This window comes from Macrotis lagotis, chromosome 5 (genome assembly GCF_037893015.1).
Source record: "Macrotis lagotis isolate mMagLag1 chromosome 5, bilby.v1.9.chrom.fasta, whole genome shotgun sequence".
NCBI classification, from domain to species: Eukaryota; Metazoa; Chordata; class Mammalia; order Peramelemorphia; family Peramelidae; genus Macrotis; species Macrotis lagotis.
Window position 1 is genome coordinate 215,303,118 of NC_133662.1, and position 12,689 is coordinate 215,315,806.

General features: G+C 41.5%; 1 protein-coding gene across 1 annotated transcript; it reads right to left on the minus strand.

Moving 5' to 3' along the window:
- Positions 1-1,818: 1,818 nt before the first annotated feature.
- Positions 1,819-11,917, minus strand: LOC141490055 (acidic mammalian chitinase-like). Its single transcript, XM_074190327.1, has 11 exons — positions 11,893-11,917; positions 11,015-11,044; positions 9,802-10,003; positions 8,727-8,783; positions 7,645-7,810; positions 6,661-6,785; positions 5,410-5,533; positions 5,126-5,308; positions 4,591-4,707; positions 3,851-3,992; positions 1,819-2,071 (listed from the first exon to the last, which is right to left on the minus strand). Exons 1-11 carry the CDS (start codon positions 11,915-11,917, stop codon positions 1,881-1,883), a joined length of 1,362 nt encoding a protein of 453 aa, XP_074046428.1. The 3' UTR covers positions 1,819-1,880.
- Positions 11,918-12,689: the final 772 nt, after the last annotated feature.

The following is a 12,689-nucleotide window of genomic DNA, read 5'->3' on the forward strand; positions in this document are numbered from 1 at the left end:
ATTAACATATGTCAACTCTTTGTGGCCCCATTTTGGAGGTTTTCTTGGCAAAGATTGGAGTAATTTTCCATTTATTTCTCCAGTTCATTTTATAGTTGAATAAACTGAGGCAAATAGGGCTAAAACTATTAACTGTGTGAAAGGTGAAAAATATAAAGAGGTTCCTCACCAAGACTTTCCTACACTGATGAAATGGTCGAATCTATTTTTTTTTAGGTTTTTGCAAGGCAAATGGGGTTAAGTGGCTTGCCCAAGGCTACACAGCTAGATAATTATTAAGTGTCTGAGACCAGATTTGAACCCAGGTACTCCTGACTCCAAGGCCGGTGCTTTTATCCACTATGCCACCTAGCTGCCCCAGTCCTATTTTTTAAAAAATAGACAAAGCACCATACTAGGCCCTACTATCAAAGAATGTACAATGTAATATAACCCTCAGAGAAAGTGCCTTGATGTCTTAAATGAGATAGAATGGATATTGGTCTTCAAGTCAGAAGATCTGGAATTTTACAAGTGAGAAAACTACAGAGGCCCCTCAACACATATTTGAGTAGAACTCAAGCTCTGATTCTTACTACATATTTTATTGTTATAGTTGAGTTGCCTTCAGTCATGTCTGACTCTTCTTGATCTCCTATGAGGGTTTCTTGGCAAAGATACTGATATGGTTATCTCACTTTCCAGATAAGGAAACAAAAAACAAAACAAGATTAAGTGATTTGCCCAGGGTCACACAACTAGAGAGAATCTGAGGTCACATTTGAACTCAGGAAGATGAGAATCCCTGACTTTATCTATTGATCCACCTAGTTAAATGGGCTTCCAAAGTAGACTGCCCTCTGGGCCCCACTTCAGTTCACTAAGCCTGGGAACTCCTTACCACACCTTTCACAGAGACCACTGAAAATGGAAATTGGGAACATATCAGTTGAAGTGGGATCCTAAAGCCCTTTTCTTGAATTATCTCCAGTTTGGTCACCTGCCTCCACTGGTAGCCTCCTAAGAAATGATGACCTGAGGAGGGGAGGGTACAGGAGGTAGGTTATCATCCTCTGGCTCTTTCTTCCCAAGGGGTATGCAAACTGATGTCTCTGTCCACCTCCCCTCTCCTTCCACAGGACAGTGCCTGTCTCTCAACAGCAGGTTCATCAGAGCCCAGAAGGTATAGTTCTTCCTAAACTGTCATTGTCCAATTCTTATCAGGTGTTGGACCCACTTCTGCTTTCCAACCTCTGCATGAGATAACATAGAATCCCATTCCACTTAGACCTGCAAATCCATTATCCCCTTTTCAACAGCTATTCATCAGGGACCACCTGCCATACCCCAACTCCCCAAGATCCATAGGACCTTACTATCTCCCATGCCCTCCAAATATTATATACTATCTGGTCTTTCCATCCATCCCTAGAATGACTATATGTTGTCTCCCATATTGGATCATAGTTTTTTCAGAATCAGGATTATCTCCTCTTTCCATTTGAGGTTAGATTATTTAGCAGTATATTCAGTAGAAACCTAATTAATATTGTTCTGTCCCACAGGTCTGTCTCCCACAGTTGAGTTTTCCTTGAGCATTAGAATTCAGGTTCTATCTCTTCATACTTCAATTTGCTCATCTGTAAAAAGATGGCTAATAACACTATCACAGAGTTTTAAAGAAGATAATGTTTTGAAATCTTAATGTGCCACAGATATGGGAGTGATTATTGCTTCTATTATTGTCTATAAAAATATTGTCCTAGGGAGAGGATAGGTCTGGAATTCAGGTGTTTAATACTATGCAGCTAAAAAAAAAATACAGCATGCTTGTTTCAGATATTTATTGAAGAGGTACAATTCCTATGGAAAGATTCAAACTTGACTCTTCTCCCTTTCTTTCAAGGCCAATTGCAACATTTGCAGTTTTCATCAAACACAAGGCCATCTACACATGTCTTGGCCACAGTGTTACCATTGACACACTCAAAAAACCTGGATGGGTTGTCTGGATCACCATAGATTCCATCTGCTTTGTCCTCACAGAAAGTGCTGGGAGGTATTGGCTTGGGAGGGTCTGGGGTAATACAACCTATATAGCAAAAGAAGAGAAACCTCTTAGGGGCCATACAAAGTACGATGGTTCAGGAAACCATCCTTGACATAGCATTCAACCCACATTCCTCAGTCCAAACTTAGAAAACCTCAGAGAATAGTGAGGTATGTTGATTCCAGGATCACTCATCTTAACCTGAGTTCCTCTCCAGTCAGGTGAAATATCTAGTATCCTTCAAAATCCAAGCCTACACCCATTTTAGGTATAAATATACTTCTGGAACCAGAGACAAAATTTTGGTACAGTTAACTTTTGATACTTCTGTATCCTCTGGATATGATAATGGTTTCAAAAGACTATAAGTTCAGTGTGTATCAGTAGGGTTGTGGGATGTCCTAAAGAGGGAATTAAACACTACACTACTTCAATATGTTTTATGCCTATATTAAGGAAGGCGATAGACCCATTATTTTCCACACAAGTCAGACTCCACTGGGAGTCGGGGTTCAGTTCAGCAGCTATTAGAGCTGTTCAAAACTAAGCATAGTTTCTTCTGAGGGGTAATGAACTCTCCTTAATTTGAATTGTTCCTGGCTGGCTCAGACTTCTCTGACCATGGCCCAGCCAAGACTGCTTTGGCTGTTCTTTTATCTCTCTCTCTCTGTCTCTCTCTCTCTCTCTGTCTCTCTCTCTCTCTCTCTCTCTCTGTCTCTCATCTCTCATCCTTCCTTATATCCTGTAACCTTTTTAATAAATTTTTGTTTTATTTCCACCCGTGCTTTCCTGAGTCTAAATAATGATTCCTCATAGGCATAACTGAATCCAAGTAGCCAGTGGCTACATTTTGGCAGCCAACAAAGGGATTCTCTCTACACAGGCTGGGAAATTGGATTGAGCTCCATGGATGGGATGCATGCTTCACTGCAGGAAGGCACTGTCCTTAGCTCCATGAGCAACAACTGAATTGTGATTTTTTTTTCTGAATCTCTTATGCCAAATGACAGCCTGGAACATTCTTGGTTCTCTTTAGTGCTCAAACCACCTGATGCTCTGGTTTATAGCTATATAGCTCCAAGACCAGTCTCTACAGGATGCCAACCAGCTGTGCCAGCCAATCATTTCCTGGACCCTGCCTCAATGAAGCCCTCACTGTAATACATTCATCTCCAAATGGACTCTGAAAGGCCCAGAAGACTGGTCCTAAAATGACTGAGAGGGGAATGATGCAGGGAAGGAGGAAGAGAATTTGAATGTAACAGAAAGAATTTGGGTGGACATGTAAATTGACTCTTGGGATGTAAATTGACTTGAAGTAGAGAATTATGATTGTAACAGAAATAATTATAATGTTGGGTGGGGACCCTCCCCATTCTTAAAGTACGATTGTTTAATGTAAAATTTGTACCCTATCTCCTTGGGTTTTACCCTCTCCCTAATTCTAGGTTAAGTATAGAGGAAGGGAGTTCACCTTTTGCTGTCTGGATGAGAGGCAAGAAATAAAAACCTGAACTGAATTCAAGTTCAGGGCTGGTTCAGTCTTCTCTAACCATGGCCCAGTCAAGGATGCTTGGCTGTTCTCATTCTCTCTCTCTCTCTCTCTCTCTCTCTCTCGCCCTTCCTTATGTCTTATAATCTTTTAATAAATTTTCATTTCATTTCCACCCCAAAAAAATATTTGAATTGTTCCCAAAGTTGAGCAGATGCCTCTGTTAGGGCTGTAATGGAGGAGTTTCATGCACTGGGGAGCTGATGGACTAGACAATCTCTAGGATCCCTTCCAATTCTAGGATTCTGCAAATGGTTTAAACTATTTACCTGGTGTCTCTAGACCAAGCAGAGATTTGAGTTTGGAGAGGAGAGGATAGGACCCCTCACCACAGAAAGAGCCCAAGAAATCATCAAGGTCCAGGGCCCAGACCATGGCACCACCAAATCCATTTGCTTTCAAGAACTCCACCTATAAGACAAGTTTATAATCAATTCATTAGCCAATATTTATCAAAGGCTATGTATGTATGTAATGTTATTTCTATCATATCATCTAAAAATTATTTCCTTTTTTAGACTGGCCTATTACAGTGGTTGTCAACCTGTGGGTTTACATGTCTAGGAAGACTTGGGGCATGCTTTCATAAGTAAATGAACTTTTACCACCACACAATCTTCCATGACCATTTTGAAGAGTGGACACCAATGACCAATTCTGGTACTTGTGAATCTGTTAGGAATATCCTCTCCTGCTCCTGCTTCCTCTCTTAAAATGAACTCATTTAGGCAACAGTCATCTCTAGAACCAATAAAAGTTGGGCAATTGAAAAAGGTCAGGGGTCAGCTCTCCTCCCCAATTGGGACATGAGGGAGCAAACAATGGTGAGAAATAAATGTCATTATTCTGCCATCTTTGATCCCTCCAAGAAAAGGATAACATGAACTAGACAGAATACTTGTCGGTGGTCTTTCATGTCCTTTCTATTTATAGGACTCTATAACTACATCTTTTCTTTGTTCTTTAAGTCCCACAGTGCCCGACCCAACTTCATTACTCCATGGCTTACCTTATGCTCATAACTCTGAATGTTGTCAAATCCAACCCACTCATTCCCCTTGTAAGCATAAGGGACCTTCTGGTCTTCGATCCATGCTGTGGTGGCTTCAGGTAAGAAAGTGCAGACCTAACCAGAGAGTCTCAAGTTAACAATGCTTGTGAAGTCATGGAGGCCCCTGAATCTGGGGGAGCTTGTGGGCAGTGGCTGACTTGGATTTTTTTATCACTATAAGAGGGTTAAAGATCACTCTGTATGGGAAATTGGACACAGACAACCCAAATACCCTGAGAATGGGAAAGTGAGTTATTGGTGGGGTTTCTGATATTTTCCCATAAGTGCCTAGAATTTCAACTCAAACCCCTGTTAAAGGTAAGCTGGGTTTAGGTAAGACAGGTTTGTTCAAAGACCATGCCCTTCACTTCCCAAGATTATCTAGACATCCCCCCTCCCATTCTTGAGAATCAAGACAGTAGAGCCAGTAGAAATATAGGGGAAATCAGATATGCATCTAAAATAGATTTTCTCAGGAGGGAGGGAGGGTTACCTCATAATAGGCCCAGAATCCAGCTTCCCGGGTATAAGGCCCAATAGAGCCTGCACCTGAAGCTGGGGCCCCCACAGACGCATCAGAAGAAGTGAGCCTCATGGTACGTCCATAGGTGGGAAACCCCATGATGAGCTTTTCTGCAGGAACCCCATTGTCTCTCCAATATTTCATGGCGAATGCCTGTGGGAACATTCAGTTTGAGCAAGCTCAGACATGTTACCTTGCCTTTGCCACCCTCCCCAGAGAGGAGTCATGGTCAACTTCATCTACTTTAGCCTTACACTATTGAAGTAGATAAAGTCACCATGGTCAGTGGAGCCCTGATACAGGGGGCTGTTATGTCCTGTGACAGTGTCCCAGCCACCATGGAAGTCATAGGTCATCACACTGATGAAGTCCAGGAGTCTGGCAAAGAAAAAACTCTAAAATATTAGTTGTCGTTATATAATTCCTTTAAAGAAACCTTCATAATTGTCCCATCCAATATATGTTTCCCCTTGGGAATACCTGGTGCACGGGGTAGTCTAGAGTCTACTTTTTCCAAACAGTGGACATATGGTTGTCAACCAATCTTACACTTAACATATAGTCATTCAGCCTTTCCTTGAAGACCTCCAAAATAGGAGGACCCCAATACCTACTGAGGCTCCCATTCCCCTCTGAGAGAGCTATGTAGGAACTGTTTTCTTTTTCATTTAAGTGTCACTTTATAATTTTTAGCAACTGCTCCTAGTTCTACCCTCAATTCTACCCAAGGAAAACAGTTCTAAACACTCTTCTCTAAGATAATTCTTCAGATAGGAAGGAAGGAAGGAAGGAAGGAAGGAAGGAAGGAAGGAAGGAAGGGAGGAAGGGAGGAAGGGAGGAAGGAGAGGGAGGGAGGAAAAGAGGGAGGGAGGCTAGGAGGGAAGAAGGAAGGAAGGAAGGAAGGAAGGAAGGAAGGAAGGAAGGAAGGAAGGAAGGAAGGAAGGAAGGAAGGAAGGAAGGAAGGAAGGAAGGGAGGGAGGAAGGGAGGAAGGGAGGAAGGAGAGGGAGGGAGGAAAAGAGGGAGGGAGGCTAGGAGGAAAGAAGGAAGGAAGGAAGGAAGGAAGGAAGGAAGGAAGGAAGGAAGGAAGGAAGGAAGGAAGGAAGGAAGGAAGGAAGGAAGGAAGGAATAGAAAGGAGAAGATAGACATAGAGGTCAGGATTCACTGATCTAAATATTTGAGCCTTGAAGACATATTAATCAAGTATAACTAGGTCCCAATTAGTGCAAATAAAGAATCCTAGAAAGTGATTACTTATATTTGAATTCACACTATTCAAAATTATAATTATGTAAAATATGGCCATTAATTCCAGCCCAAAAGAATTCATATAATGGAACTTATAAATGTGATGCACCTAATTAGGAACTATCTGTAATATGTAGTTGAATTAAGTTGACTACTCTGATTGAAGTTGTAGGTGCCCTATGATGATGGATGAAACAAAGGGATCAAATGCATGCCCTGGATTCGAATGAGCTATGTGTTCTTCCATGTCCAACTCACGCTCCAATCTTGGCAATCTCGTAGCCAGCATCAATGGTCCCTTTGCCAGCAGACACAGCTGCTGAGATAAGCAGTCTAGGTCTGTTTGTAAGTTGGGCCTCAGCTTTAAAAGCTGCTAACATTTCCTGGAGAGAAAAGAAAATAGATTTTGATGATAATGAAAATGTTTGTTCTGGAGCAAATGGAAATTTGATTTGAAATACAGTGTTATTTTGCAGAAAACAACCTTCTAAGTAATAGAATATCTGACATTTATATAGTATTCTAAGATTTACAAAATATATTCATAAGCTCATTGGTACTCGCAACTACTTGATGAAGGAGATACCCCCATTTTACATTTTGCATTGCAGCTCAGAAAGGCTAAGTAATTTGCCCAAAAGCTTCACAACTATAACGTTATCAGAGACTGAATTAAAACCCAAGCTTTTATTCTAATTTTATATCCAGTTCTTTTACAATGATAATAATAATCAACATTTATATAGTACTTTGGAGCAGCTAGGAGGTACAGTGGAAAGAACACCAAACCTGGAGTCAGGAAGATCTGGGTTCAAATTCAGCCTCAGACACTTACTAGCTATGTGACATTGGGTAAGTCACTTAACCCCTATTTGCCTCTATTTCTCATCTGTAAGATGGGGACACAATAGAGAAGGAAATAAGCCATTCCAGTATCTTTGCCAAGAAAACCCCAGGAACAAAGCCCATAGGGTCAGATATTTAGACACAAGAGAACAACAAATATAGCACTTAAAGATTTATAGGCACATTTCCTACATGAGGGCTTTCTAGACAGTACATAGGCACATATGGATGGTAAGGATGTTTGTCCTCTTCCTGCCCTTCAGATGTAAGCCCAGATTTGGGACCTGATGTATCTGGACATCTGCCTCCACTTTTTGGCTTCCATTTAGCTAAGGGGTCCAGGGCCAAGGAAGCTCCAGGAGGGATAAGTAGCACCAGATCCCATGCCAACCCCACCTCAATCAGAATAGTGAAGCGCTGCTTGTCCTCAGGAGGGCTACCCCGGGACCCCGGGTACTCAAAGTCCAGGTCAATTCCATCGAAGCCATGCAGTCGAAGGTAGTCAATCACAGAGTCAATGAAAATTTTTCGGTTGCCAGCCGAGGCCACCATGGTGGTGAATCTAGCAAAAAATGCAATCCCAGGCTCACACAGCTAGAAGGAATCTTGGAAATCATCCAATCCAACCCCTCCTTTTTACAGCTGAGGAAACTGAAGCCCAGGAAGAAAAGTAATTTTTTTTTTTTTTGTGGTCATACAATTGGTTAATGGAAACCTAAGACCAAGACCTAGATTTCCCTTAATTCCTGTTTAAGGATTTGGTAGATATACTTCTCCTTTCTCTTATCTCAACTAACCTCAGGGGCAGACTACCTAAATAAACATCATAAATCATACTAATAATTCACATATTTCCATAGAATGCTAAATTTGGTGAAGCTCTTTCTTCCTGAAAGCCCCATGGGGTAGTACAAATCTTATGGTCTTCATATTTTTTCTTATTGAAAAACTGAGAGATGTCATCAAAGAGGTTCAGCAAGTTGAGTGGAGTCATACAGCTACTAAGTGTCTGAGATTCAACTCTACCAAGATCTTCTGATTCCGACCCCTTTCTTTCCTCTAATACCATACTCTCAGACATATGAAAAGGACCAGTATGGTACCTGCAAGTGAATGATAAAAATCCAAGACAGATGGTTCTCCGTTCCTTTCTTTTTTTTTATTTTTTTGGGATTTCCCCCCCTAGGCAATGGAATTAAGTGACTTGTCCAAAGTCACACTAGACATTTATTAAATTTCTGAATCTGAATTTGAACTCAGATCCTCCTGTCCACTGCATCACCTAGCTGTCCCCTCCATCCTTGTCTTAAGTCCAATGGTTTTGTCTTTATAGGGATATTGTCTTAATTTCTCCCCTTATGTTCTAGCTCGATTATTTCCCTCTTCAGATTCCCCTGATCCTCAGGGTCCTCTTCTCCTCAAGACATTAGAACTGACCCTTCCCCCCCCCCACTCTCAGGGGCAGGAAAAGTTCTTACTTCTGAGTACCAAAGTTCCACCCGCCAATAGCCAGGAGTGTGACCAGGTTCTTGTTGCTGAGGAAAAAGGAGAGAGAAATAGCAGAAGTTAAGTATTCCCATCAAACAGCCTAGAAGACTATCATAGTTCAGTCTTCAAATTCTGGTGGAGAGAGAATAATCACTCCCACTTGAGAATTCCCTTCCTTAAAGGTGGTAATCCTTCCTGGAGAGATGCCCTTCCCACTTTCCAGAGCAATGTCTGAGTCCAAGACTAGAACTTCCATCCCTGAGGTTCTCATTCCTCCAGACCATACTCCCAAGGTGAGTGGCTAAGAAGGGAAAGAAGCAAGGAATGGATAGCACATAGCCCAGGAAATATTTCCCATTCTGCAGTCACAAATGTGCTTCTAAAGTGACAAAAGCATTTACACTCTCAAGGTCCAGGGACAAACTCAGGGAACTCAATCAGACAACTATAAAAATCTTGGAAACATTTTCTTTTCCTTTTTTTAGTCCAGATTATAAAAGGATTTATTCCTTAAATCAGGAAAAAGATAGGGTAGTCTCCCTGTATAATTTGATTCCTTCTTCCCTATGCCCACCAAGACAGATGATTTCTCAAGATATTGCTCATTCAAAGTCAGGTTAGGAGTTATTGCTTTTTTTTTCCTCTTTCCTGCCTCAGTTTTACTGAATTGTACTATCATCCTAATATCCCAGCCTTGTAGGTCACCTAGACAAGAAGCAGAGCTTGCAATTATCAGTATCTGGCATCTGAGTTTTGTGTGGTTGTATGAAAAGAATTAAATGGAGAATTGAAGTAATTGAATTTTTAAAAAAGTAAGATAATTCAGGCTGGGAGAAAAAATGCCAAATCATTATTTAGACCACATCACCTAGATTTTGGAGTTCCATGACCCGAGACTTTCATTCTCCCTTCCCCACATTAGCCCTCTTCCTTTTGTCCACGTTGACCTTGGCTCAGCCACAGGGAACAAACTGGGGGTCCAGGTTACCTATGATTGACACCTCCTAAAGAATACCCTTTCCCCCTTCTTCCACTCCACAGTCCCTTCCCCTTCTAGCTACTAACTGCTCTTTCAAGGCCTGGAATCTTGGATAGAGAACATCATCATTCCACTCATAGGGGGCAATCTTGTTGTTGCTCATGGTGGCAAAGGCGTAGATGAGATGGGTACACATGCAAGGGTCCACATTCTCAGGCATGTACTTGGCAGGGTCTGGCCGGTACTGGGACCAGTTGGTAAAATAACACACCAGCTTGAAGGTTGCACCTGGTGAAGAGGAGAAGCAGACAGCACCGTGATTCAAGTACAACCTCTCAAGGGCTGCCTTCTTAAAAGCAGACCCCTAGAGTCTCACTCTAAGAAGGGCTCAGATTGAGGCATAAATTCATAGGAATTAAATCATAGGATCCGCTAGTCCCTCCACATGGACACACAAGGACCACAGCTTTAGAGGCTTTTATGATGAATATTTTGAACAATGATGAATATTTTGAACACGAGCTCAGAAATGTGATTCTTTCATGAGAACAGAATAGAGTGATAGCAAAGTTCCAAAATGAACCACGTTGTCTCTTCAGAGGAGGTCTTCAGAGGCCATCTACTTCAGCCCCTTTATTTCACAGCTGAAGAAACTGAGGATCAGAGAATTTAAGGGATTTATGCAAAGTCACACAGGTATCAAGTGGAGAGGCAGGCATGAAGTCCATGTCTCATTGTCTAATTCCAAAGTTCATGCTTCTCAAATCAAATAAGACTAGGAGCTGAGGTTTTCCTGGACCTTTTCTCCTGTTGACCTAGAGTGGAGTGGCAATATCCATTGCCTTCTTGGAACCTTTGCTCCCTACACCCTATTATCATGTCGTCAAAAATTCTACCCTCCAACCTCACCAGAGTTCATCTACCCTTTCCTCAGGAAGAAATGTTAAACATGGAGATATTATATCTCAGTATAACCTTCCCAATGGGTGCTTTCTAGACTTCCCAGGTACATTAGTTTAGGGAAGGAGGGCAAAGGAAGGGTTCTATATATTGGTTTGGGGGAAGGAGGACAAAGGACAGATTCTGATTTATAGATGGGGATTAGAATTATAATTAGATCATCTAATTCACCTAGAATAGACAGTATTGCAGATTTAGAACTATTTATAATGATTTGAGCATTAACTGGAAAATGGAGGCTATCTTCCCAGGACCCATGATTTGTTCACCAACCCATGAGTTGACCAGTGGCTCCTAAAAGTGTAGATCTGAAGATGGGAAGGAGGTTACTCTACTTACCGAGCTGCAATTGCAGCAGCAGGAGCAGACCTGTGGAACAAAGAAGAAACTATGGTAGTTGCTTTCCCTCTGCCCTGCTGGGGTGGCCACAATCTTCCCCTCATATATGAATAGACCTCCTGACTTCCCTTATATTACAACCCAAGGTAAAAACCCAGACACTTCCTGTACAAATTATACTCATTGAAGACTCTCTATTACTCAGATCATTTTATAACCCCTGAGGAAAAAGAGAACCCCAGCTTCAAATTCCTTACTACATGGGTGGTCAAGCCTCCATATTTTTCTTATCCAATCTGTACCTACAAATCTTTATATGCAGGTGATCTAACAGAATTGGTTTACATAGTGATAGAAAAAGCTCATCAGTTCACAAAGTACTTTCCTTACATAAACATCTCATGAAATAGATAGGACCCTCCCCAATTGTCTCCTTTATTACAAATGAGGAAACTGAGGATGGGGGGATTAAGAAACTCATCCAGAGTCACACAATTCCTACCCTGAAAGGGGTAGGAGTGTTATTCTGTAGTTTAAACATTATGGGATAAACCTTAGACTGAGAAAAAGGGGGGGTCAACAAAACCAATTCTTCAAGTCTCAACACCTAAACCTTTGGGTGGTATTTCCAGATCTTATTAATACACTGTTATAGCAAACTCCCCACTCCTCCAATTCTGGGTCTTGAACTCTTGAGTAAAAGAGAGAAGACCAAGGAAAATGAATCAGGTGTAGAAGACTCATCCAGCCCAATACACTCCACTCTCCTTGACCAATGGAGCAGAACAGAAGAATTGGTAACCCAAAAATGGCTTATATTTGAATCATTTTGGTTCAAAGAGGAGTTAAAAAATGATTTGGGGGCTGGAACTACTTACCAGACCAAAGCAGCATCTTTCCCATTTCTCTGTGGCCCCAGCCCACAGCACCATGTTGTCCAGCACCTTTTATAAAGGTGGAGAGAGGGGTTCTTATCACTGTGGAAGGCAAACAGCTGCCACAGGCATCACAGCTGTGGGTACCCAGGGATTCCAAATGACATTTGTTCTGTTCCCAAGAGGCTGGCCCAAAGGATCAGCTGTTCTATAGTTGTAACTATATTTGAAGTGCCCCTAAGCCAACCAGTCTCCTATGGCCAGATACAGGGATGCCTAAGCATCTAGCTCTGCCCTCCTCCAATTTAAAACAATTATACCACCTTTTAAGACTCTCCTTCCAGGGAATTGCTCAGGGATGGATTAGCATTAGACCTTCTCAAAGTGATCAAGGAAGGACTGAATCTTGTTGTTCTAGGAAGAAGCCTGGATCTCTGAATTGTAGGCTCCTTTGGATTCAGACCTCAAAGATCATCAGGTTCAATGCCCTCATCTTTTACAGATGAGAAAACAGAGTCTGAGAAAGGAGTGACTTGCCCAAGGATGTCAGAAGTCCTGAGTTTCAATCTACAATCTCAGTATGATTTTTGAAAGAATTGTATTTTCACTTTGAGCTTCAACTCCCTTCTCTATAAAATAGAGAGGTACAGGATTATAATAATAAAACAGCACTGCAGTTCACAAAATACTTTGTTTTCCTTTTTTTCTTTTTAATAATAATATTCTGTTTTCCCTAGTTATATGTAAAAACAACTTTGAACATTCATTTTTTTAAATTTAAGTTCCAAATTTTCTCTCTC